The 24,558-nt window shown below is 40.2% G+C and overlaps 1 protein-coding gene across 2 annotated transcripts in view; it reads left to right on the forward strand.

Moving 5' to 3' along the window:
• Positions 1-7,734, forward strand: part of CD28 (CD28 molecule) — a 36,794-nt gene extending 29,060 nt beyond the window's left edge. For both annotated transcript variants that reach the window (XM_006153077.3, XM_027773663.1), the window contains exon 4: positions 4,809-7,734. In XM_006153077.3, the coding sequence (XP_006153139.2) occupies positions 4,809-4,937 (129 nt within the window). In that variant the 3' untranslated portion in view covers positions 4,938-7,734. The remainder of the gene's footprint in view (positions 1-4,808) is intronic.
• The last annotated feature ends 16,824 nt before the right edge of the window (positions 7,735-24,558 follow it).

The following is a 24,558-nucleotide window of genomic DNA, read 5'->3' on the forward strand; positions in this document are numbered from 1 at the left end:
ATATATATATATGCAAACTAGGTAACTGAAGTCATTGAACAACTTTGGCTCAGGATCAAAAATCACGAGAAACTTGGCTACTGAAATTGTGCATTCAAAACTAGCAGAGAAACTAGGTCTGTTTATTTGAGTCATACTTTTGTCTCATTTGAAGCAGATGAATAGTGTGAGGCCAAGTCTGTTGCTGTCATTATGAAACTATAATGGGAATTAGACTTTTCAGAATTCTCATCAATGAATAGGAGTTGATCAACATTTGGAAATGTTCATGCAATAAACTTGATATATAGTTTTGGCCTTCCTCAATGTTGAATTTTTGGTCTAGGTTAGAACACATTCTTTTTTTGGGGGGGGGTGGAGAGATTTTGCTATACAGCGTGTGTGCTTGCCAGAGAGACAGAGAGACAGAGAGACAGAAAGTGAGAAATCATCCCCTGGGGGGCGGAGGGATGGCCACACTGCAATCCCTTCTCCTCCATTGTCCTCTCAGGATCTTGGGTATGCATGCACACGCACCCGGTGTGAGTTTAAGCCACCGGGTCCAGAACTTGAACCACGGTCGACCACATGGGAGTCAGTGACATAGCCATTACACTAACTGCTGGTCCCTAGGTTTGAACACATTTTGATGAACATATTTACTGATAAGAAAGAGCCTCCTTAGCAAGGATCTTTCCCTTGCTTAGAAAGTTCTTCCTGGGACCAGCGGTTGGCATAATGGTTGTATTGTTGGACTCTCATGTAGTCGACTGTGGTTTGAGTCTCAGACCCAGGGGCTTAAGCTCATGCCAGGCATGTGCATGCATACCCAAGATCCTGAGAGGAGAATGGAAGAGAGCGGCATGGCCATCCCCCCAGGGGGTTATTTCTTACTTTCTGTATCTCTGTCTCTCTCTGTCTTTCTGGTGAGCACACACGCCCTACAGCAAAAACATCTCCCCCCCCAAAAAAAACAGTTTTTTCTTATGTAAAAGTGTGGTACAGAATATTTCATATATGGTCCTCAAAAATAAAGGACGATTTTTCTTGATATTCTCCATCCATCTGGTATTAAGTTCATTTTAGTGCTGAATGAATGCTTATTGACTGAAGAATGGGTGACTCCCAGAGAGACTAATTTAAGGACTTAAACAAGGCTATATGAAATATTATATTCATCTTTAAGGCATAATCCATAAATGAGTTGTTATTTCTGGAAGCCACGTCATATGAAGCCATCATATTTACTATAGTCTTGTTGCTGGGGGGTGGTGGAGTGGTAGGTAGTCTTGGATCAATCATCATACTACTCTATCATTCATTCTCAGATACTTTTAAACTTTTGTCCTATCCCAAAGATTCCATTTTCCGTCAGACATTTTTTGCAATTCAGAAGACTCTCAGTGTGTGTGTGTGGGGTTGTTGTTGGTGGTGGACATTTGTCAGGCTGCCTGTTGCCCAATCTGTACCTTCTGCAGAGTAGGGAACAAAGTGGCTGCTTGTTCCTAGAAATTTTTTATACTAGATATCATCTTAAGAATTCGCCTGGCTTGCCATCTGCCAGTCGCCCAATCCTGATGCTTTAGTAGAGTAAAATCACCCAAGTTCTGCCTCTGATGTTGAGTCCTTTCATCTTTCAGGATCTTGGTGTTTTCAACTAAAATACCTTCTAGTTTTGATCCTCTGTGATATTCACTGATGATTTTAGAATTTATAGAATTCTTGGTTCTCATTTTTTTCCTAGTCCTTGGCCATTGACTTTAAAACATTTTTAAAAATTATTTTATTTATTTTTTGCTATTGGGCATGCGTACTCGCCAGAAAGACAGAGAGAGACAGAGAGACAGAAAGCAAGAAATCACTCCACAGAGAGGATGGCCACATTGCAACCCCTTCTCCTCCATTCTCCTCTCAGGATCTTGGGCACGTACACACATGTGCCTGGCATGAGTTTAAGTCACCGGGTCTGGGACTTGAACTGGGTTGACTACATGGGAGTCCAGTGACATAGCCATTAAGCCAACTGCTGGTCCCACTGACAATTGACTTTTAAAAATCATTTTAAAAAAAGAGTTCTTTTATTTAACTTCATTTATTTGATTTATTTAATTTTTAAAATTTGACCAGAGAGGAACAAAGTGTGAGAGAGAAAGTGAGAAAGCAAGCTGCTGGATCTGGGACTTGAACTGCAAACGGACATGTAGGAGTCCAGCTCACTTAATCACCACACCACCTGCCGGCCCCTAAAAGACATTTTAAAAAAGAATTATTTATTCATTTATTATTTTTAATTTGACCAGAGAGAGGGCAGAAGAGAAAGTGATAAAGTGAACCATCAGGTTCAGGACTTGAACCACAGTCAGCCATGTGGGAGTACAGTGACTTAACTGCCAGTCCACCTGCTGCCCCCAGCCATTGACTTTCGTTCCTGCCATATGGTTTTCCATTCCTCTCATTGGGAATCTTGACTTCCTGACATAAAGGCCAGGTGCAGTGGCTCTTGGTTACTCTTCCAGGAAAGGTACTCCATCTGTGATATGTTGAACCTAGGTCAGAGTGATTTACTAGCTTTCTGAAAATAGTTTTGGAAACGAATGGAACTTTCAAAGGCAAAAAGGGTACTGTTTATCATTTAAAATGTGTTGTAAATATACATTGGAATGTCAGAACAAGGCACTAATTTGCCGAGCGACTTGAATCATTCAAAGCGACAGAAACAGCTTCTCTTAATGAGTTTAAATAGTTCAGTTTCAGCTTAAAAACATCATAGACACTATAGGTTTTCTTTGGCAGCATTTCTAATTCCTAGAGAATCATCTTACTTTGTCTTGAGAACATTTATTTTGGTCTCACAGGTTTTCTGTGAATTGGACAGTCCCAGTGTTTGGCCTGTCTTATTATCTGCGGCCTCTTGTGGTCAATTAGGTTACCCTATAAAAACTACCCTTTATTTGTGTCTCAAACCTAGTTCTTTGTACTCTCTGACCAAATAAGTATAAGTAAAAATATTTCTATTTTTTATAGGATATCAGCATTTTTACCCTGGGTCAGTATTTTCCTGATACCACTGTTTAAATACCAAGTACCTTGTTGAACAAGGCATCTAGGCCATCAGGGATCTCTAGAGTTTAGCTGTTTCCTGGGTGAGTTTCTGGGATCCTATTTTTGGCCGATCTGTGGTGTGATCTGGCATATGTTGATGTTTTCTGGAACTTCCTGAGTACCTGCAATGTGCAACCATAGGCAGTTCTAGGTTGAGTGGGTTTCTGGGAGCAGCTGCAGATTCTATCTCATTCTTGACCTGATACTGACATTTGAGTAAAGAAGGAGCTCCCCTTGGTCAGGCTGCCACAGACCAGCACCTGTTACTCTCACTCATTTTTCCATTCACTAGGCTGAGCTGCTAAACTTGTTCTCTTTTCTAGTCTAAAGGAGCCTTTGAAAGCAATGGTCTCCCCCATGGTAGATCACAATGTGGAGAATGTGGATAGTGTGTGTATAGGGAGGATCTGCCTTTAAATCCAGTAGATTCTTGAAGACTGTATATTTAAGCAGTTTGCTCTGTGTATGCCTTGTGTTTTGCTGGTGTTCCCAGGAAACAAGTAGAAAGGATGAGGCGAAGGGAAAGTTAAAGTAGGGGTGGTCCTCAAAGCACACATTTTTAACAGAGATTGGCTGGGGAAGGATGAATTTGATGACAGAATCACACAGACACATAGGCAGTGCTGCTGCACATGTGTGTGCATATGTACAATGCACATGGGCACTGTGGAGTCTGGTGTGCCTGACAGAATGTGCCATCTCCATCCCACTGTGCTCCTGTTCTTCCATTCTTCTTCACAACAAAGATTTCCCAGTCTTGGAACTATTGGCATATTGGGTTTGATAATTCTTTGTCATGGGGGGGCTGTCTTATAGGAGGTTTCAGCATCTCTGGTCTTCACCCATTAGATGTCAGTAACGTGCCTCCTTATTTTGCCAAATGTCCCCTAGGGCAGGGGATAAGGATGCTCGCGATGTCAAGGATGAGGCTTAAGACATATGGCTTAGGCAATGGTATATATGAGAAATCTCCATTAGTTTGGACTCCACCATTATGAATTTTTAATTCTGGAGGAACTGAAGGCCCTCTTTGGTTAATTATGGAAAAATGGCTTGTTAAGCAAATGACTAATGTAGGAAGTTTAAAATGGGGATAGGGACCAGCAGTTTGGTGTAAGGGCTATGTCGCTGGACTCCCATGTAGTTGACCACGGTTTGAGTTCCTGACCCGGTGGCTTAAACTCAGGCTGGGTGTGCGTGTGTGCATACCCAAGATCCCGAGAGGAGAATGGAGAAGAAGGGATCGTAGCGGCCATCCCCCCTGGGGGAGGGGATTTCTCGCTTTCTGTCTCTCTATCTCTCTCTGTCTTTCTGGCGAGCACACGTGCCCTATAGCAAAAACCTCTCCAAAGTAAAATAAATAAATAAATAAAAATGGGGACGCTTACCCTATTTAAAGGAGAAAGGGCCATCTGTGTATTTAAATATCCACAATGAATATGTTAATTAGATATCCTTTTAGAATTCAGGTCAGATGACTTTATTGAGAGTAACATGTATGCATTTCTCTAAAATAATTTCTTTAATTCAGAGTTTTCAAGTTAAGTTAAAAGAGTTAAGTAGTTACTTTGATTAGTCGCTATCCAAGTCCAACATGCTCAAGGGTTGCTGGTGTTCAGCCTCGTTTGGCAGTCGATGTTCTGAAGAGTTGCCCCCAATGTCTTAGAACATATCCACAACATCTCCTTCATGTTTCTCCCTCTACATTACCTTCTCTTTTTTTATAGATGAAAAATAAGAATAACAGGCTCCTTCAGAGTGACTACATGAACATGACTCCTCGGCGGCCCGGGCCCACCCGCAAGCACTACCAGCCCTACGCGCCAGCTCGCGACTTTGCGGCATACCGCTCCTGACATGGAGGCCTATCCAGAAGCCAGCCGGCTGGCATCCCTCCCTCTGCTCAACATCACTGCTCTGGATAGGAAAGTACTTCTTCAGCCGGCTACCTCAGGACCCTGGCAGGCCACCAATGCCAATTTGTCTTGAGGGACTAGACCACAGGTAGAGATCATTTTGAGACTCTGAAATGAAGTTAAAGAAACTTCCTGTGGCAGTTTAAGTCTTGCAGTGCCATGACTCAAATTCAAACTTACCATCTATTTATTGACTTGATTGAGATGTTAGGGTAGAAAACAAAAACTGGGTAGATTTTGTTAGCCTTGAAACCTGCTTCCAAGATGCTGGCTGAGCCAGTCCTTTCTCATTCCCTTGCACATCCCAATCAAGTAGTGTGTGATATACAAATACTTTTTGAAGAAGAAAAGCTAGGAAATCACTCCTTTTGGTTAAATAGGTTTAAGGTGAGAGTGGAGGAGTAGGTAGGGAGACTTAAATATTTAAAAGCCCTCAAAACACTGTCTTCTCATCAAAATGAGCCACTCAGTTCCTATTTAATCCATTTTCCTTTTAGTTTGGAATAAAGACATTGTCTTTGGTGAATTCATACCATATTTGGTTGTTTTGATCAATGGGAGCTCCTCAAAGCAATGCTAGGCAAGCTGATTTGCTTTCCTCACTTCCTGTCATGGGATTCAGTGTTCACAATATGATCTTGAAAGGATAAAATAGTCTCCCACCAGGGAAGAATGTGTCAGAAGATAAAATCACTTTATGCCAAAAATATTAGAATATGATGAAGAATTATTCATTAGCATCTCACTTCAGTCAACTCATAGGGGCTTTTCTGTCCTATTGTTTCTATCTTACATAGTGGTCTCTTCATTGCCTCCATTGAGGTCTGATGTGGGATTTTGAATGAGAATCCGTAGGAGAAGTGAGGATCTGTGAAGAAGGGGTATTAGCATTCATTAGATATGAGGGAGGAGTCCCTGTAAGCTTCTTCTGAAGGAGGTTAGGATGGAAGGGAATGACACAATTCTTGTCATGTGCCATGGAATTGGTTTTATTTTAGCAGGTGTTAAGTTTTCCAGAAGGTGTCAGGCAGAAGGAACCCTGGGAAGAGTTCCTTTACAGGAAATTTTTTTTGTGCCTTAGGGTTCAGAGTTTCAGAACCCTGTGGATTCAATTGCCTGTGAACCCTGGAGGCCCATTGACTTGGAAACACATTTTGAAGTGTGTATTTGGAGACTTCTAAGTTCTCAAGAGACTCTGCAAAGCGTGACTCTGGAATGACCATGGATATTTTTCTATCTTCAGGTTGGGTCAACTGGATTATGCCTGGGACCTTAAAGAATGACTCTATTTTTGCCTTTATAGTTTGTTCAGTGGTTCATTTTATTCAGGTGTTAGAGGAACCTAGGTCTTTGAGGCAGGTGATCTAGTTCAAGTTACATTATTAGCTGAATGCACATCTAAGACTATGATTCTTCAACTACGAAAGGAAAAAATGCTCACAAATGTCTGCTCCTATGCTATTATCCACATGGGGGCATGGAACGAAACTGTCTTTATCTTTGCTTATCCCTGGCTTTTAGCATCATCCTGACATATAATTTTAGCTATTAATACTATGACCACATAGATAAATTATGCATAAAAATTAAGTTGGGCCATGACTTAATAAGAGAAGGAAAACAATACACAAATTTAAACCCACTACCCAGGGATGAGGTGCTATAGTAAATAAGAACCTCTTAACTTCCACCATTTTCCTGTTTCTTGAAATACATTCTCTAGTAATAAATGATAGGACATTTCCCCTAACTTTTGTGTATATAAAGAGGACTTTTAACTCTTTTTTAATGTGAGGAGCAGGGTAGGGATGATAATAATTTGATTCCAGACAGAAAATATTGTGCTTTGGTTGATTTTAAATTGGACTTCGAAGAAGGTCAAACTCAGCAGTACTGGGTGATGAGGGACTGTTGACTTTACATTGCACTGTGCCACCTGCCAGCCTTTGGGCAGAGTTCTTCAATACTAGTTATCCAATTGTATTTAAAAATGATGAAGCTAGGGAAGTTTTAGAAAGGGCAGTGGCAAATAATAAATAGAAGCATTTTGTAAATGGAAAGATTTGATCTTAAGTAATAAGTGGTTTTATTTTCTAACTGGAAAAATAGGTTTACTAAAGATGAATCACATTTGAGATTTTTCTTACTCACTCTGAATGGAACCAAAGTAAAAATGTTACACAGGGAAGTCTATTTTCACTATTAGTATGAACCAAGAAATGGTTTAAAAACAGTTGGTTGGAGCGATGCTTTCATAGTTTCAGATATGATAATTATGAAGAAAACAATGTCATTTGCTGCTAGTGTTGTCAGAGTCCTATAATTAATGATATGCCTGTAATTTTTTATTGTAAACTCATGTAATTTTAGACTGAGCATGCCAATTTAAAGTGACCAAGTGTACATTATATTCTGTGTATTCAGTGATAAAATTACTAAACTACCATGTGCATGTTTTAAAATTTGTGCTTTAATATTGTTTTAAGAGTAGGTATGATTCACTTTGGCAATCAATCTGGGGAAAATGCCATTTAAAAGAGGGATGGGATAAGTCCTTTTATGACTCTCTAATTCAACCTCTTAACAAAAGAACTAGACTTTCAAATGTTAATTTTATTTCAAGCAAAGTACACTTCTGGTGTGCTTTCTTCAATCACATTTTCTCAACAGGACAATGATTTACCTCTGAGATGTCAGACTGGCTTACCCATGCATTCTGTGTGATGTGAATGTTCTATGTGAGAAATCTAACATCGGCCTTGACTCTATCAGTCCCTTGAGTTAACTAACTGAGCCACCAGACCTTGTGGCTATTTTAATGGTGGTGTTGATTATCAAGTAAATGTCTGTTTCCCCATCCCAATCGTTTGAATGGCCATATGGGAACTATAGCTGGCATGGGGACTGATTCCTAAGTGTTGCATCCAACTACATGCTGAAGGTTAGAGATGGTGCCACTGATGGACCTAGGACCAGGATTATCACTACCAAAGAACCATTTTTTTTTTTTATTTTTTGGTGAGTTTTTGCTGTGGGGGGGGCACTCACCAGAAAGACAGAGATAGAGAGACAGAAAGCAAGAAATCACCCCCTAGGGGGGATGGCCATGCTGCAATCCCTTTCTCCTCCATTCTCCTCTCAGGATCTTAGGCATGCATGTACAAGCATCTGGCATGAGTTTAAGCCACTGGGTCCCGGACTTGAACCACGGTCGACTACATGGGAGTCCAGCAACATAGCCAACATGCCAACTGCTGGTCCCAAAAGACCTATTATTAACTTAGGTCACAGACCGTGGCAAGAGTGAGTTCATGGTATTTGCAAGGCCATTAGGGCCTCGGGAAATCTCTCTCAAGGCCTATTTATGTTTCTACTATATTTCTCCTCAAACATCACAAGTATGTTCTCCACCTCAGGACCTCTATACATACTATTTCTATTTCACCTGTATAAAATGTTCTTCTCTCAACATCTACCTGGATTGTTTGATCTACCTACCTCCGCCTCTTTCAGGTCTCTGCTCAAGTGTCACCTTCTATCCTAGTTAAATTTCCCCACACCTTGTCTGCTTTCCTTATTTCTTTTTCTCCATAGAAAAAATTTCTTACATTAGATGTTTTACTTAAATTTTTGTTCAAGTTTATTTACTTATTTCTTCCATAAGAAGGAGAGAGAGAGAAAGCATTTCATGATATACTCCAGCTTCAGCCAGCCAGGATCCTGGGCATATGCATGTACTTGGCTGCAAATCTGGAACCTTGCTATATGGCCTCAGCCTTGCAGAGCATTGTGTCACCACTGTGTCACCCAGTTGCCATTGATTTATTTATTGTTTTCCAAAACTAGAATGTAAGTTCCATGAGGAAAAGAACTTTATCTATTTTGTTTATTTCTGTGTCCTAAAGACCTAGAATAGTGCCTGGCATGTAATAAATATTTATTTACTGAATGGATGATTTCACATGGCATTATGAACGAATGATCAGTCTAAATGTTCTAATCACACTCTGAGAAGGAGAGAGAACCAGTTCTATTTTCTACTTTCCTGTTAATAAGTTAAAAACTCATTTTATTAGAAAGAAAGGACTTAAAACACACACACATGTTTTATGAACTGTGCTCTTTTTCTATGGAGTGATTTTACCCCCAACAAATTCTATAAATGCCTTGCCTGGCTCTGATTCAAAAAAGGGTTCAAAAATGGGAATGCCGGGGACAGAAAATCTCATCTTTTTACACACACATACTGCTGTCATTTTTGTGGATGAAAACCCTTGAACTTGAACAGTCACAAGAGTGAGTCTGACAATTCATGCTACAGCCCTTGTTTCATTTGTTATAAATTTCACTTTGAGTGTGTCTTGGAGTCAATTATATGCACAATGAGTTCATCTCTAAACTGACTCTTATTTGTGGAAATGGAGCTCAGTAAACTTAATAATGGTAACTGCAACTTGAAAATGATGGGCTACATGTCTCCTATTACTCTGAGAAGACTGAGCTCTGATAGTCACTCATGGATGGTTCACTAGGATGGATCAAACCAATTGAAAAAGCACAAGATTGATTTTAAAAATCTGCTTGCTAAGCACTTCTTGATTGTGATAGTCAATATAATGTAATTTAGTTTTGCAAAAAGGTTCTAGCACATTGGGGGCCAGCAAATGGTGTAATGGTTATGTCATGGAACTCCCACATGGCCAACCATAGTTTGAGTCCTGGACCCGGTGGCTTGAAAATCACATCGTGTGTGTGTGAGTATGCCAAGATCCTAGGATGAAAATGGAGGAGAAGATATTGAGTCATGACCATCCCCCTGGGGGGTGATTTCTTCATTTCTTTCTCATTGTTTTTATGTGTGTCTCTCAATCAGGTGAGTGCATGGGTCCTATGGCAAAAACTTCTTTAAAAAAGTTCTAGTACCTTGGAACTGACATTCAAAATGAAATAAAATATAAACTTCACAGTTTTAACTAGCAATCCTTCCACCATGTTCTAGCTACACAATTGTGTGAATAGTGTATTTACCTATAACCCTGAATTCACTTTTTCCCTTCAGTCTGGTAGCAGACAAATTTCTTTTTAAGCAGTACCCTTTCTTGTCTCTCATTTTTTTGGAGCAGAGAGAATATATGATTGAGAAAAATCAAAGAAACTTCTAGACTCGTCGATCATAATGGGAGCCTGACCACCACATGAAGCAGCAGCAATTGGAATGGTCTCGGGACTATACCAGAACCTTGTTTTGCAGCACTGGGTCCCCTACACCGAGGCACTGCCTAACTCTTGACTTTGTAGCAGTGGTGCTCAGAAATTTGGTTCTTCAGGAGCACCTCTAAGTGTCTGGATCTCAGCTTTGATTTGGCATCCCTGTAGAAACATGTGCCTTCCCTTAAAAGATTTACAGCTCCCAGCACATAAAAATTCAGACCACTGACCAGTATAGAAGGTGGCAAACTTTCTCAGTGTGCCTTTGTCATTTCTGTGTTTTGACACTGGGCCCAATACTTGAGAACTGTTTGGGATGAAATTTGGACAATCCAAGAACATATCAGTTTTCCTAAGCTGACCTCATTCTTGGTACAACTCTATGGACCAGAATGTATGCTTCTCAAAGCCTGTTTCCCTATCTTCTTTGTTTTTCAAAGGGAGCTTCAGGAATTCTAGGGAAGCAAAAGTCTCAGAAAAGTGAATTGATCTCAGGGTAGCAGTGAATTGGATTTGACTTATACTTCAGTGGGCAGAGTTAACTCAATGACGGATTAAAACACTTCTCTGGCTCCAAAGAACAAATTGTGAGCTGGGAGGAAATGTCAGTTGAGACTGAAGAGCAGCAAACAGCATTGTTTTCCTATAGTTGTGGTTTTGCATGGTGATGATGACACACGAAGATGAAAATGTGTAGCATGAACTCCAGTTGTTATCTGAGTGAGCATCTCTGCCAACACTGAAGGATATGTGTGGGTGTCACCTGCAAAGAGTGAGAGAGAAAGAGAGAAAGAGGCCCTGTTTCGGAAATGAGAGCCAGTTAATCAGAGATCAACAGAACAAGTGGTGCTGTTTATTTCTGAGCTTGATATTTGATTGTCTTCCCCTTGCTAATCCTCGTGTCTGAATTTAGTCTCTCCCTGGACTAAAGATATTAATGTCTGGTGACTCAGGAAGTGTGGAAAGGTGGGTTTATATGGGCAGCAGGGAAGTTACCACAGTTGCTTACTGGTTTGGACATTTGGTATGTTTACAAAGAGGGGATTTGGCTAAGTTTTGGGAATCCTTGGCACATCATACAGGGTGGACAAATTCGAGGTTGTTGGGGATACTTTTTTACTACCAACCCTGTGCAACTCTTGTTCACTTATGTTTCCCCCTTTTCTCCTCTTCTCCATTCATTTATTCAATAACTATTTTCCTTCTTTACTCATGATAGAGGATGTGAAGGAAAGGAGAGCACCCTCCACAGGGTTTAGACATTAGGTAACCCTCTTTCTCCAGTCCTCCAGCCCAGCAGATTCTAGGCACTCCTGCACGTGCCCCACATGTTTCAGGCTGATGGGGTAGGCATTTGAACCATGGCACTATGTGGGATCTGGCTTCTCTACAGTAGTGCATTATCACTATGCCATGAAGCTGACCCTCAGTAACTATTTAATGAGTACCTACCCACATCTAAGAAGTAGGTGAGGTATTAGGGATGTGGTAGTGAAAAGCACAGACATTAATATCTCTGTATTTTATTGTTCTTTGTGTATCACTTCATTGTTTTTTTTGTTTGTTTATTTGTTTGTTTTCTGCTCCTTATACCCTGCTCCTCAGGGTAATCATTTAGTCTTCATTGTGGGCCTTAGACTTTAATGAGGCTACTTGATGGCCTTTGCCTTGTTGGGTTGTCTGAAATTTATTCCTTTGATAGATTTTTATTTAACGTATCTAACACTTTTGGTGTCTTAGACCAGGAATAAGTAATTTTATTGTTTTTTTTTCTGTGAAGGGCCAGACAGTAAATATATCAGGCTCTGTGACTATACAGTCTTTTACAGCTACTAACATCGGTCATTGCAGTGCGAAAGCAGCCATAGACAATATGTACACAGACACATTCCAATAACCTTTATGTGTGGACATTGATATTTGAATTTTATATAATTTCCATTTCATGCAAGCTGGGGGCTGGACAAAGACAGGCGGTGGACTGGGTTTGGCCTGCTGGCTGCAGTTGGCTGACCCCTGACTGAGACCTAAGCCATAATTTTAGCTACTTGTTCATATCTGAGTTTCAGCCACCATTTTCATTTTTAGGGCTGAAAGGGATCAGCTTGGATGTGTTTAAAGGCTTCTGGAAAGTAGTTAGAGCCAAATAACCATTTTGAAGGAAGGTCATGGATCAATGAAGAAAAAGGAAGAAGAAATGTCCATTTGTGGGAAAGCCATTTTAGATAGAAGAAATAGGATGCTGTAAGTAAAGGGAATGCAAAACTTCTTCAGGTTGTTAGAGTCTTCTGTATATTATTGCTAAAAGCCTAAACATCTCAGGAATTGTGGTTACTTTCCTCTTGCATTCTCTTTGCTCCTTCTTCTTTGGCCTTGGCATCAAATCCAGATAATACCCAAAGAAGCAAAGGAAATTTCTATTCTCAACAGGCAGGGTGCAGAACATTGCCTATGTCCCTTGTCGTGAAAAGGGTCACTCTCCCTGCTAATTCTTCCATACGTAGCACACCCAAATTTAACTTGGGTGGGTTGAGCTGAGATCAGAAGCAACTTTCTTCGAGTTAGCCTCCTATCTCCTATCCATCTCATTTTTCAACCTGTATGCAGATGATCAAGAGTAACTCCCACAAATCTGAAGTAATACTTGGCACTGCACAGGTAGCTGGTTACCAGAAAGGCATTGACCTTACCATTCCTCACCCTGATTCCCCACTCCCATCTACAACTGCTGGTTACGCCCAAGGTACAAACAGTTTCTGAAAGTAGTCCAATATATGGGGCCATCCTGAGCCACACACCCATTCACACCATCTAGGCAAGTTAAAAATAGGGCCAAATGTAACATTCACCCTGGTTTGTTCAACCGAGATCAGAAAATTGCCTCTGTCAGATGATGAAGATTATGGTGCCAACAGTCTAGGATGTCAATTAAAAAAAAAAAAAAGAAAGAAAGATTCTGGTAGAAAGAGTATGACTATTTTACATTTGAGATTTGTCAATCAGGATTATTTGAATAAGTCTAGAGTTTCCTAACCTGTTACATATTCTAATTCACTGAACTGTCTCCATCCCTTTCTCTCAAGAAAATAATACATTTTATTTGTAAGTTTAGGTTAGCAAATTTCAAAACTTTTTAGAAATTATGGTTATTTTGGGGGTATATTTAATTTGAAAAGCATTTTGACATTATGGCATGAGAAACTATTACAGTAATTTTTAAAGTTTGGCAGTTTCCAAATAATAAATTTCTTGATGATGTAAACTTACATATTATTAAATTCTTTATTGTGAACTGTATCTTGAATATGATAGTACTCAGAACATCATAAGTGAGAAAGGATGGATAAATGAATGACTCCTTTATTTGATAAATATCTATGAGTTGTTTTGTTTTTTGTCAAATTAGTTGAATTAGGTATTATAAAGAGACTTTGGAAACTTGAGGACTACTAATAGGTATTTACAATTTCTTAAATTGTGTTTTCAGATTTCTCGTATTGTATTCTATTAATATGTATGTTAGGGCACTGTTCAAACATATAGGAGCAAAACCTGCTTACTCTTCCTTGGCAACAAATACAATGCTAATTATGCTTAGCTATCTCCCTCCCTGTGCATCAGGGAAGTTCAGAGAGGAATGATTGATTTAAACCTGAACGGTAATCCTAGCCTTCTCATAAGTGATTGGCATGCACACATGATAAAATTCTGACCAATAGCCTGGCAGTGTGTTCTGAGGGGTCTTGGGAAGTTTCCCCCTGCTTTTACAAGGTTGAGTGGTTTTTGGGAGAGTGTAATACAGTGCAGTGTTGAATGCTGGGGATGGTGAATGTGCTTATATCCTTGATATGAGTATCACGTAGTGTATTAAAAAAAACCCAGAGAAGTATCCCAGAAAGATCTAAAATTATTATATGTATGTCAGAAAATATAATTAAAAATTGGGGGGAAAAAAGAAGGAAAAAGGGAGATTTGGAAATAAAAGTCTCCTTCCTGTTGTAGAATGTGCCTGCAAATGGCATCTGTTTTCGAGCAGCCACTTTGGGACCACGAGAGGCGTTAGCCTGAGAAGAACGTGCAGAGGCAGGCAGAGCAGAAAGTGAAAAGGAACCTGAGTCCTGGTGACTTCATTGAGCTGCCAGTTGAACCAACTCTGAAACTGCTTCTCCTTCTACTTGTCATATGAGAAGATAAATATGATTTAATCCATTTTGAGTTGGAGTTTCTATTTCATGAAGCTTAAAGCATTCCAACTAATAACTTCTTAGTCTTTATTGCTGAGTATGAATAGTCAGATTAGATTACTTGGGGATTCAGAGAAATTGACTCAACAGTATTTTAACCTATTTCCATGCTCAATTATTAATCTCTGATAACCCCAAGTAGCCAAATGTTATTACCACATTGGAGACTATATCCATATCCAATGACTCATGAAATTTGGGCAACTTGCTTCTTTACACACATTGTCTATTGAGAGTGTGAGGAATCACAGAAGGGAACGTACAAGGCCCTTATGGGGGATTAATTAGATTTTCTTCTTCTCCTCCTTTTGTCATATGAATTGACAAGAAAGAGCACCTTCTGGGAGGAGGTTGGAGAATTATAGCCATATTTTAACTGAAAAATGTGAATGTAGGTAGGTACATTCATAGACACAAAAAGTAGAATGCAGATTACCAGGACTGAGGGGAATGGATAATGGGGAGTTACTGTTTATTGGGTCTAGAGTTTCAGATTGGGATAATAGAAACAATATGGAAATGGATAGTAGTCATGGTCATACAAAAATATGAATGTACTTAATTCCATTAGGTTGTACACTAAGTATTTAAAATGGTAAATGTAATCTATGTCTTACCACGGTAAAAATCACAAAAGAATGGAAAAAATAATTTTTTAAAATAAAGTAAAACCAAGAGCTTAACAACAACAACAAAATGTGACTATAGAAAATGGGACCATTGGTTTACTTCCTGGCAGTAGAGGACACGCATCATCATTAGAATCTTTCTTTCTTGTACTTGTCTTTACTTATATTTTTTAAACATTTATTTTATTTTTTCTATCCATTTAATCACTACATCACCATAGTTTGTAAAGTGAATATACCCAACATGAAGATATGTCACACGAGGGACCAGCAATTGGCAAAAACCTCTCCAAAAAAAAAAAAAAAAGATGTCACACCAGTCCAGTTGAAGTTACTACACGCATTACCATGAACAGATAATCATCCATTTCTGTATCCCATCAGTGTCTTGCTTCTCTATTTTTCTCCTTGGTTCCTTCCCTTACACTCTCCTCCTTATCCTGCCCTCTTCCCACACTGTCTCCAGAATCTGTAACCATTTTCTATGCCTCTATAGCCTCTAAGGTTCTTCTAGTCAAGTGATCTCTTTCCACTCCTGTGTTTCTTAATGACACCCTAAACTCTAGGGACCTATATAAGACATTTCTTAGGAATCACAAAGAATTTTTTTAATTGCTGGAGGGCCTGTGCACTTAACAGAGTCAGAGAGATAGAAAGGGAGGAAGGGGAGAAAGCGCCCTCCAATGGGGCATGATCATGCTGCAACCCCTTCTCCATTTCTTTATCCTGTTGGGATTTAGGGCACTTACACACATGTGCTCAATGTGTTTTTCAAGCTACTGAGGCCAGAAATCAAATTGCAGGTTGGCCATGTGGGATTTGGCTCCTTTAACCACTAGGTTCCAGGGCAAGCAATGAAAAAAAATTGAAATACATTTAAAAAATTTAAGTTTAGAAATTACATTGTTAATTTAGATCAGTGGCTTAATTATTTTTTTTTTAAAGTGGCAGAACCCTCTCCATTTCTGTTTAATAAAATTTTGTCAGAAGACCAAAGGACTTAGACCCTGGACCCTCATACTTTCTGCCTCTTTGCTTTTGGAATTGGGGTCCACCAATTCCAGAAGATCAGCACTGATCTTCCGGGGGTGGGGGTGGGGATGTTAATGGGATGGTACAGTAACTTCTAGGGTGGCTTGGGTATTTTCTGTTTGTTTCCTGTGAAAAGGTCACAAACTGATTGCACATGTGTTCAGTATATTGATGGCCACTAAGAAGGATAGAAATGTTTGGCATAGACCTGACCTTGGAAATTGACCATCTGGTTGGGGGAATAACTGGTCATAAAGGCAGTAGATACTAAGCTCCTGAAAGTGGCATTTCATTAAAGCAGCATTTCAATAAAACATAAAGAAATTAGAAGCAAAATACTTGTATGCATATGAAGCAGATTCACCTGAAACTAATTTCTCTAGTGAGTATTTCCTAGCCATTTGAGAGGAAAGCATATTTCAGTTGAGACTAAGAACTACAATGAGCAAAATCAAGTCGACTAATTTAACAATTCTGACTTTCCAATCACGATAGTGCTGTTCTCATAGCCTTTCCTTTGACAATTAAAAAACACACGCACACACATTAAAGTAAAACTAAAGTTGTTTCAACTTTCAGAAGATTTAAATAAATTATTTTAATATTATATAAAATCAAAATGATTTACAGTTCTACCACTTAATGATCCTTTACTTGCCATGGAAGTATGATGGACACCAAGATGTGCTGTCCAGGCCCCCTGCAGAACTAAGGCACTTGTTCCTGCAACTTCTGGAGTATTTGCTTCTGGTCACAAGTGAGTCCTTCTCTGGAGATTGTCCCTTACCACAGGGAGCTGCCTCCCTCAAGGCTATACTTTTTCTCTGGGAATAGCATTTGTCTGAGGGCCAGTCAATTGGGAGGTGCCTCCACTGGGACAGTTTTGAAGGGCCATCCATACCTGTTCCAGAGCTTCCAGTTGTGCTGACTGAGGCTTCTGTTTTAACTGCAACTACAACACCATTCAGTTTCTTCCTCTGCCCAATCCTGCTTTCTTCAACGTGGCCCTCTGAGTACATTTTTGTGTACAAACGCTAATAAATTTAAGAGTCCAGAGTTTGTTTTCCAGGGAATTTAACCTAAACATAGTAAAAAATCAGCCTCAAGTTCCACACAAGTTGGGTCTAAGCTTTTATATATACAACTTTTAAAGTTATTTACATTATTTAATATTATAAAATGTTCCAAACTATCATGTGGAACATTAGTGCAAATACTGCACTAATATGTAAGCACCCCTGGAAACACACATTTTAAGAGAAGCATGAAAAATATTTAGCAGTAGGAGAAGTAATATCCTATGTAAGAATCTATTGCATTCATGCTATCTGAGAAAAAAGAATTTTAAAGTAATTCATTTTTCTTATCCCGTTGCGGAAAAATGTTCTGCCACTCAGTCATCCGTAAACTTGGAAGCGGTAGCTGTGTCTGAAATTGGTGGAGGTACAACCTACAACCTTCACAGCATCTGGAGGCAGTGGCTCGCTATTTTGAGATCCTAAGACAAGAAATGTGGAAGGACATTTCCTAGACCATGACATGTAGAATCATAAAGACCAAAGTCTTTTTTCTTGAGGGGAATGTTTAGAGTGAAAAGAAAACATGAGGCTCTGGAGGACACCAGCAGCTAAGAAAAAGATGGAGGTTAGACTGAGGAATCCTAGAAAGAGTCGTCAGAGAAGTGGGGGATAGAAAGAAAACGTTTAGGCCAAATCATACAAAATTGCTAATATTTGACCTTTCTGAACAGAAGTCAGTAGACTTAATTTTAGGGCAGTTTTAGGTACACTATGAAACTGAACAGAAAGTACAGAGTTCCCATATATTTCCTCCACTCCCAGCAGGCTCCCCCATCAACATCTTGCTCCAGAGTGGTACATTTGTTATAATAGTTGAACTAGCATTGACACGTCATTATCAACCCAAGTCCATAGTTCACATTAGGGCTCACTTGGTGTTGTACATCCCATGGATTTTGAGAAAAGTATAGTGACATGTACCTACCATTAGCGTATCATACAAAATAGATCCATTTCCTTAGAAATTCCCCTATACCTCATCTGTTCAGCTCTTCCTTCTCCAAAACCACTGGGTATTGACCATTTTTGATTTGTAAAAACTGTTCCTTCATGTAGTTCAATGCAAAGAAGAGAAAGGATCACATTTACTTTAAAGGAGTTTCTTCTAAAGGGGAAGCTGAGTGTGTGGTTAATAGTTCGTTCAGTTTGTAAGATGAGGGATAAAATACCTCTGTATTTAGTAACCAGAGACTCTTTCTAGACTAATTGTAGTGGGATGGTGGGGCTTAAAGTGAGTTCCTGGTAGGGATAGTTGTAATCAAATAGTTGTGATCAATTGTGGGGCTCTAGTGAGGTCTTGGCAGGGACAGTGAAGAACAGGAGGCCGAGAGAATAGAACTTACACCAACAAGTTTTCTTGTGAAGAGAAGCTTTTTGGCACATGAGTCTCTATTGATCTGAGAGCTCCTTGAGGGGATCTTCAAAGTCCAGCACACTTCATAGTAACCAGGGCTCAAGAGACTTTCAAATGTTTGTTGTTTGGAGAGCAAAAGGAATATGGTAAAGGAATGCTGTTGTTTTTAGAAGGGAAAGATTTCAGTTATTTACATGTTTATAAAAGAGGAAGATCCAGTAGAAAGGGAGAGATGAAAGTCGAAGGAATAAGAAAACATCAGACGATGAAAGATCCTTGAGGAATAGTGGGTGGTAGTATGGGAGAAGGTGGGAGAGCGGAAGGTTGAAAAGTGATTCTGGGGTGGGATGGAGCATTGAAGAGGCCCAGTTTTCTCACAGATGTACAGAGCACACACACACACACACACAGACACACACGTAGAAAGCACACAGACACTCATTCTTCTTAGAGCTTGAGGAAAGACCTTTTTGACCAAGCTACTGCTGACCTGTTTGTGCCAGTGTGCACTGGAAGGAAAGGAATTGACTATTTGTTTTTTGCAAAGCAGTATCTTCTATTTTCTTAGCACAAAATACAGAGGTGCATAAGCAAACCTTCAGAGCTTGCCCTTTATTCCTTTTACTAATGTATGCAAACAGAGCTGTAGACCCTTCCCTACATGCCCTTCTGCTCTGCAATGGGAACAATTGCTTGCTTAGGTGATAGTGATCTATGTTGACCAACAGTGCTCAAAGATATTAGGACTTTCTACTCCCACTATTGCTCAGCTCCCATTCCATTATCTATGTATATACATGTAACAAACCATCCTAAACTTAACGGCACAAGACAACAATGACATGTTATTATTAATATCATCTCCTATAGCTTAGGGGTTGACTGGACTCGGCTTGGTGATCTTCACTTGAGGTGAAGGTCTAGAGTGAAAACTTTTTAAAAAGTTTGTTTATTCCATGAGGGAGAGGAAGAGAGAGAAATACATCCATCAGGGTCTTCACACTATGATCTGTCCTTAGCCTCTGGCAGCTCGGATCATGGACATGTGTGTGCTTGCCCAGCATATACAGGAAGTCCTTGGAACTCAAACCTGCGACCTTCCCATGTGGTCCCTGCAAGAATCACAGACCATTGTGTTATGGCTGCACTACCAGTTGACCCTCTGGAGACTTTTTTTAATTGCCAGAGGGCATGCACACTTGACAGAGAGAACGGAAGCAAGAGTGAGAGAAAGCACTCCCCAATGGAGCATACTCATGCTGCAATCCTTTTCTTCATTTCTTCATCCCATTAGGACTTTGGACACTCAAGCACATGTGCCCAGTGTGTTTCTTTAAGCTGTTGGGGCTGGGATTCAAACTGTGATCAGTCATGTGGGACCCAGCTCCCGATGTACAATGCTTAACTCTTGTGTTATGGGGCAAGCTCCGGAGTTATCTTAAAAGCATACAGTCTGGCAGCTAATGTTGGTTGTCAGCTAGGATTTCAGAGGAAGCTATTACCTGGAGACTATTGGCCCACATAAACCTCTTCATATGGCATAGGCTTCCTAACAGTATGGTACTTGGCATTCCAAGAGCGATGGTCCCTTAAATGAGCAAGGGCATAAACTGTTTGACTTAGAAGTGACTCACTAAGACTAGCCCATAGCCAAGGGGTGAATAAGACTCTATTTAAAGATGGGAGGAGAAAAAAGAGTTTGTAAACAGCCATATCCCAAATCAACAATAATACAATGAAACAAAATATGGCAAATGGAAAGGGTATAGGATTAGGAATCAGGAGATTTGATTTGGTAACTGATTTGCTATGTAAGACCACTTTAACACTCTACACTGTTGTTGCCTGAAGCAGGAGATGTCACTATACAGTATCAAGGTCAGTGTTTACTGGGTCTCCTTTTATCTGTATTTAGCATCACTGTGGCCTGTAATACCTCTAGATTCCTTTTGAATGCCATGGATGAGTTTGTGTCTTTCATATACTGGTGTTCAAGGAATTAACATTTGAAGTGTTAATATTAATGATAGAGCATGTTTATGTATCATAATACACATAATGTATTGGTTGTTGGAAAAGTCAGAACTATTTTCTCTATGTTTTTCTATGCAAAAATGCCTCATGACTCTTCTGATGACCTGATAAATACATGGTTTAATCTAATTTTTGCAACTTTTCTATGCAATTAGCGTTATTGTTATTTTGCTCGTTTTATAGGCAAAGAAACCCCAGAGACTTAGAGAATTTAGGCAACCTGTCCAAATGTAAATCAAGGATTCAAACATAGGGAATTTATTTCCAGAGCCACATTCCTTTTTTTTTTTTTTCTTGGAGAGGTTTTGCTATAGGGTGTGTGCACTCACCAGAGAGACAGAGAGACAGACAGAAAGTGAGAAATCACCCCCCTGGGGTAAGACCACGCCGCAATCCCTTCTCCTCCATTCTCCTCTCGGGATCTAGGGCACGCACGCACATGCGCCCGGTGTGGGTTTAAGCCACCGGGTCTGGGACTACATGGGAGTGCAGCGACATAGCCATTATGCTAACTGCTGGTCCCCAGAACCACATTCTTGATCATTTTGATTTACATGGTGTCTTTCTATGTAAAGAACCATCGAGACCCATGACTTATGTTAATTTGGAATTGTTCTTAGTCATAAATACAAAACTTTTCTTTCTATGAGGTCTGTCTGTGTAAGCAAGGAAGAACCAGAGGAAGAGCCACTCTAAGAAGATGCCAGGGGAGAGGTTCTCTTCTTATAGGGTAGCTTCTGTAGTAATTATTGTGATAAGATGAAAACTTTTGCTCCTAATTGAGAAGTCTGATACAGAAGATAATTCCTAGAGCTGATGCTGAAAATAAAGAGGTCAGGACTCTTTTGACTGCAAGTGACAGACAGAGGAATTGAACTCGCTAAGTAGAAAAGTGAGATTTAGTAGCTCATGTGTCTGGTATAGAGACGGGACGGGAAATTATGGTGGACTTGCTCTACCTCTTCTGCTTCCTTCTGAATATAAACTACCCACAGAGAAAAGAACACACACTCAACACACATTTATACACACACATACATTTTCCTACTGTTTCATTCTCTTTCTCTCTTTGGACACACCGAATAGGTTCGCACTGCATGTTGGGTTCACATCATTTCAGAGGGGTGACAAAAGATTTAAAAATATTTTCTCAGTTTCAGCCTGAAACATTATTGAGAACGTGGGGAACTGACCCACAATTCGATTTGTGTCTTTCCACAATGTCAAGGCTTTATTCCCATCAAAGTCCTAACATCCAAGCAATCATAGCAGGGTAAAGGGCAGGGAGATGTGAGCTGCTCAGGGCCGAGAACCTGCACCACAACCTCGAAGGGGCTCTATGTGGAGAGTCTGATCTGAAGCCTCACTGGACAGGTCAGCTGTCGGAGACAAGGGCTCTCATAGGAAGTTTTCCTGTGATGAGGCACAGAATAGGTCCGCAGCCAAGGAGTCCCTGGGACAGCACAAATGCCCAAGGCCAATCCAGTTCTACAAGTCAGGCTTCTGGTGATTCCAGCCTCACAGAGGTGAGGTGCCTCTACTGTAGCGGGTGTTCGAGCACAACACTTGCTCTGATTCGCACAGAGAAACTGTCAAGAGCTGAATGGTGTTGAGCTGTCTGAGAGTCCGGTTAATACGTCTCTCTGAAAAGGGTCTTATTGTGGCTATATGTTCATGTCACTGCTACCAATTTGGTTTATCATGGCTTGTTTTGCTCATTGTGGCTTGTGGTAACAGTGGTTTATCTGAGTGGTTCAGGCAGGTTGTTTGCAAACATCTGTGAAAGCATTTGGATGTGGTGCTTGACATAAGTGAGGCCATTTTGAGAAGTGTTCTATATTTTAACATGTCAGGGAATTATTCTAGCTTTCTCAGTCTGATCCAAGTGCCAATTGGAAGGAGTACTTCGTGAGAAGAAAGAGGGCAGAGCATGGACATGATCTCTGGAGAAATCATTATCAAGTGATTCACCCCATCTGTGTCTAACACAGATCTAAGAAATGTCTACTTCTAGGATATATGCACTTTGTCAGAGAAGGGGGTGGGGATCAGAATCCCTTCTCCTGGGGTAGGGAAGGGGATGGCCATACCACAATCTCTTTTTCTCTATTCTCCTCCTAGGAGTTTGGGCACTCATGCACATGCACCTGGCATGAGTTTGAACCTGCCAGGTCTGGGACTTGCACTATCAGCGCTATGGAAGTCCAGTGCCCTAATAACAATGCCACCTGCTGGCCCCCTGGTTCTTCATAAGAGAACAGAGGTTTTTAGGATTGTCTCATCCCAGGCAAAGTTTCATGAATCCTTCTCTATGTTATTTTCCCCCGCATATAGGGTATATCATGAGTTTGTTAGTATGATATATCTGAGTCACCATCAAATTCAGGCATTTGTAACTTTTAGACAGAGCATGAACTTTTTAGAAAATCATTTGAAAGTCATGAAACCACCCGCAGAGAAAAGAACACACACTCAACATGCATTTATACACACATACATTTTCCTACTGTTTCGTGGCATTAATAATATTTCTTAGACCTGTGGAGAAGTACTCCTGAATAAGCCAATGCAAAGGCCACATTTTAGGAAGGAAAGTTGTCTGTCATTCTGGTTTTGGGAATTTGGACATTTTAACAAATGTCAAAGCATCTGTTGTTGGTTGCACCACAAATGTGTACTTTCTAATCCATCCTCATTTTTAATAAATTCATAGGAAATATACAAGTCTGAAGTAATTCCTGTTTAAAAAAAAGAAAAATTGAGTTATGTAAGTCTGGACATCATGTGTTTGACATACTGCAAATAAGACACTTGTATATTTAACTATGACTTTATTTTCAGTTCTGAAACCCTTCTGGTTAGAAGAGAGATAGGTCAGTTTCATGAAGCTTAGAGGTACAGAAGAACCAAAGACTTGAAATCCCAGAAGAACCAGTTTAAGATTGTTGAAGTCCTTTTCCCTTTCATTACAAAATGGCAAGCGATATATGTTTAAGGCAAGAAAGAATGTTTCTTTAAAAAGATGTTTAAAATATGAGACCAGGGTGTATTATCTTCAAATTCCTTAACCTAGGTCAAAGTGTTAGGGAGAGAGACCTGGCTTATTATGGGCATGTGACTCCAGATGGGGAGTCCTCTCTGACACCTGACCTTGTGCCCTCTCTGACACCTGACCCTCGTTAATAACTCATTTCTTATAAGAGAGTCACAGGCTTCTCTTCTTTTATTCCACCTCCAAACTTCCTACGATAACAGTGGTTGAAAAAAGTGTTTTTTTTAATTTTGGCTGTTTTTTTTTTTTTTTTGGCTTCAATTTACATCGCCTATTTCCCTTCCACCCACATAGGAAAGGCAGGAGAGTGAATTTCCAGCAGAGTAGGCACTTTCTTCTCACATACCACAACCAAGTGATGGCCCTTATCATGTTATAAAGCTCCAAAGGTGTCAGAATTGACTATAGCCTTGTACATCTCTTATGGTTCCTTCAAATCTTCTCAGTCTTGCTGCATTATTCCTCCCCCGACCCCCCACCGTTTTTAGGCAAACAGCTTCTTGCAGTTTCAACCTGACAATATCTCCACTCTAATGCCCTCTGAGTGTCTCTCATCTTCTCCGGGGTATCTGTGCTCAGAGTGCAGATTTCTCAGAAACACGCTTGCTGCCCACCGATGCTTGCAAGATTAGATTATGGCTCTCAGACTTTGCTCCCTCCCTGTAATAGAATTTAAGTTGTCCTTTAGTATTTATGGGGAATTGATTATAGGAACCCCTATAGACATCAAAATGAGGGACCAGCAGTTAGCATAATGGCTATGTCGCTGGACTCCTATGTAGTTTTAAGCCACTGGGTCTGGGACTCACACTGGGCGCATGTGCGTGCCCAAGATCCCGAGAGGAGAATGGAGGAGAAGGGATTGCGGCATGGCCATTCCCCCTGGGGGGAGGGTGATTTCTCACTTTCTGTCTCTCTGTCTCTCTCTG

Source organism: Tupaia chinensis, unplaced genomic scaffold, assembly GCF_000334495.1.
Source record: "Tupaia chinensis unplaced genomic scaffold, TupChi_1.0 Scaffold000361_2, whole genome shotgun sequence".
In the NCBI taxonomy this organism is placed as follows: Eukaryota; Metazoa; Chordata; class Mammalia; order Scandentia; family Tupaiidae; genus Tupaia; species Tupaia belangeri.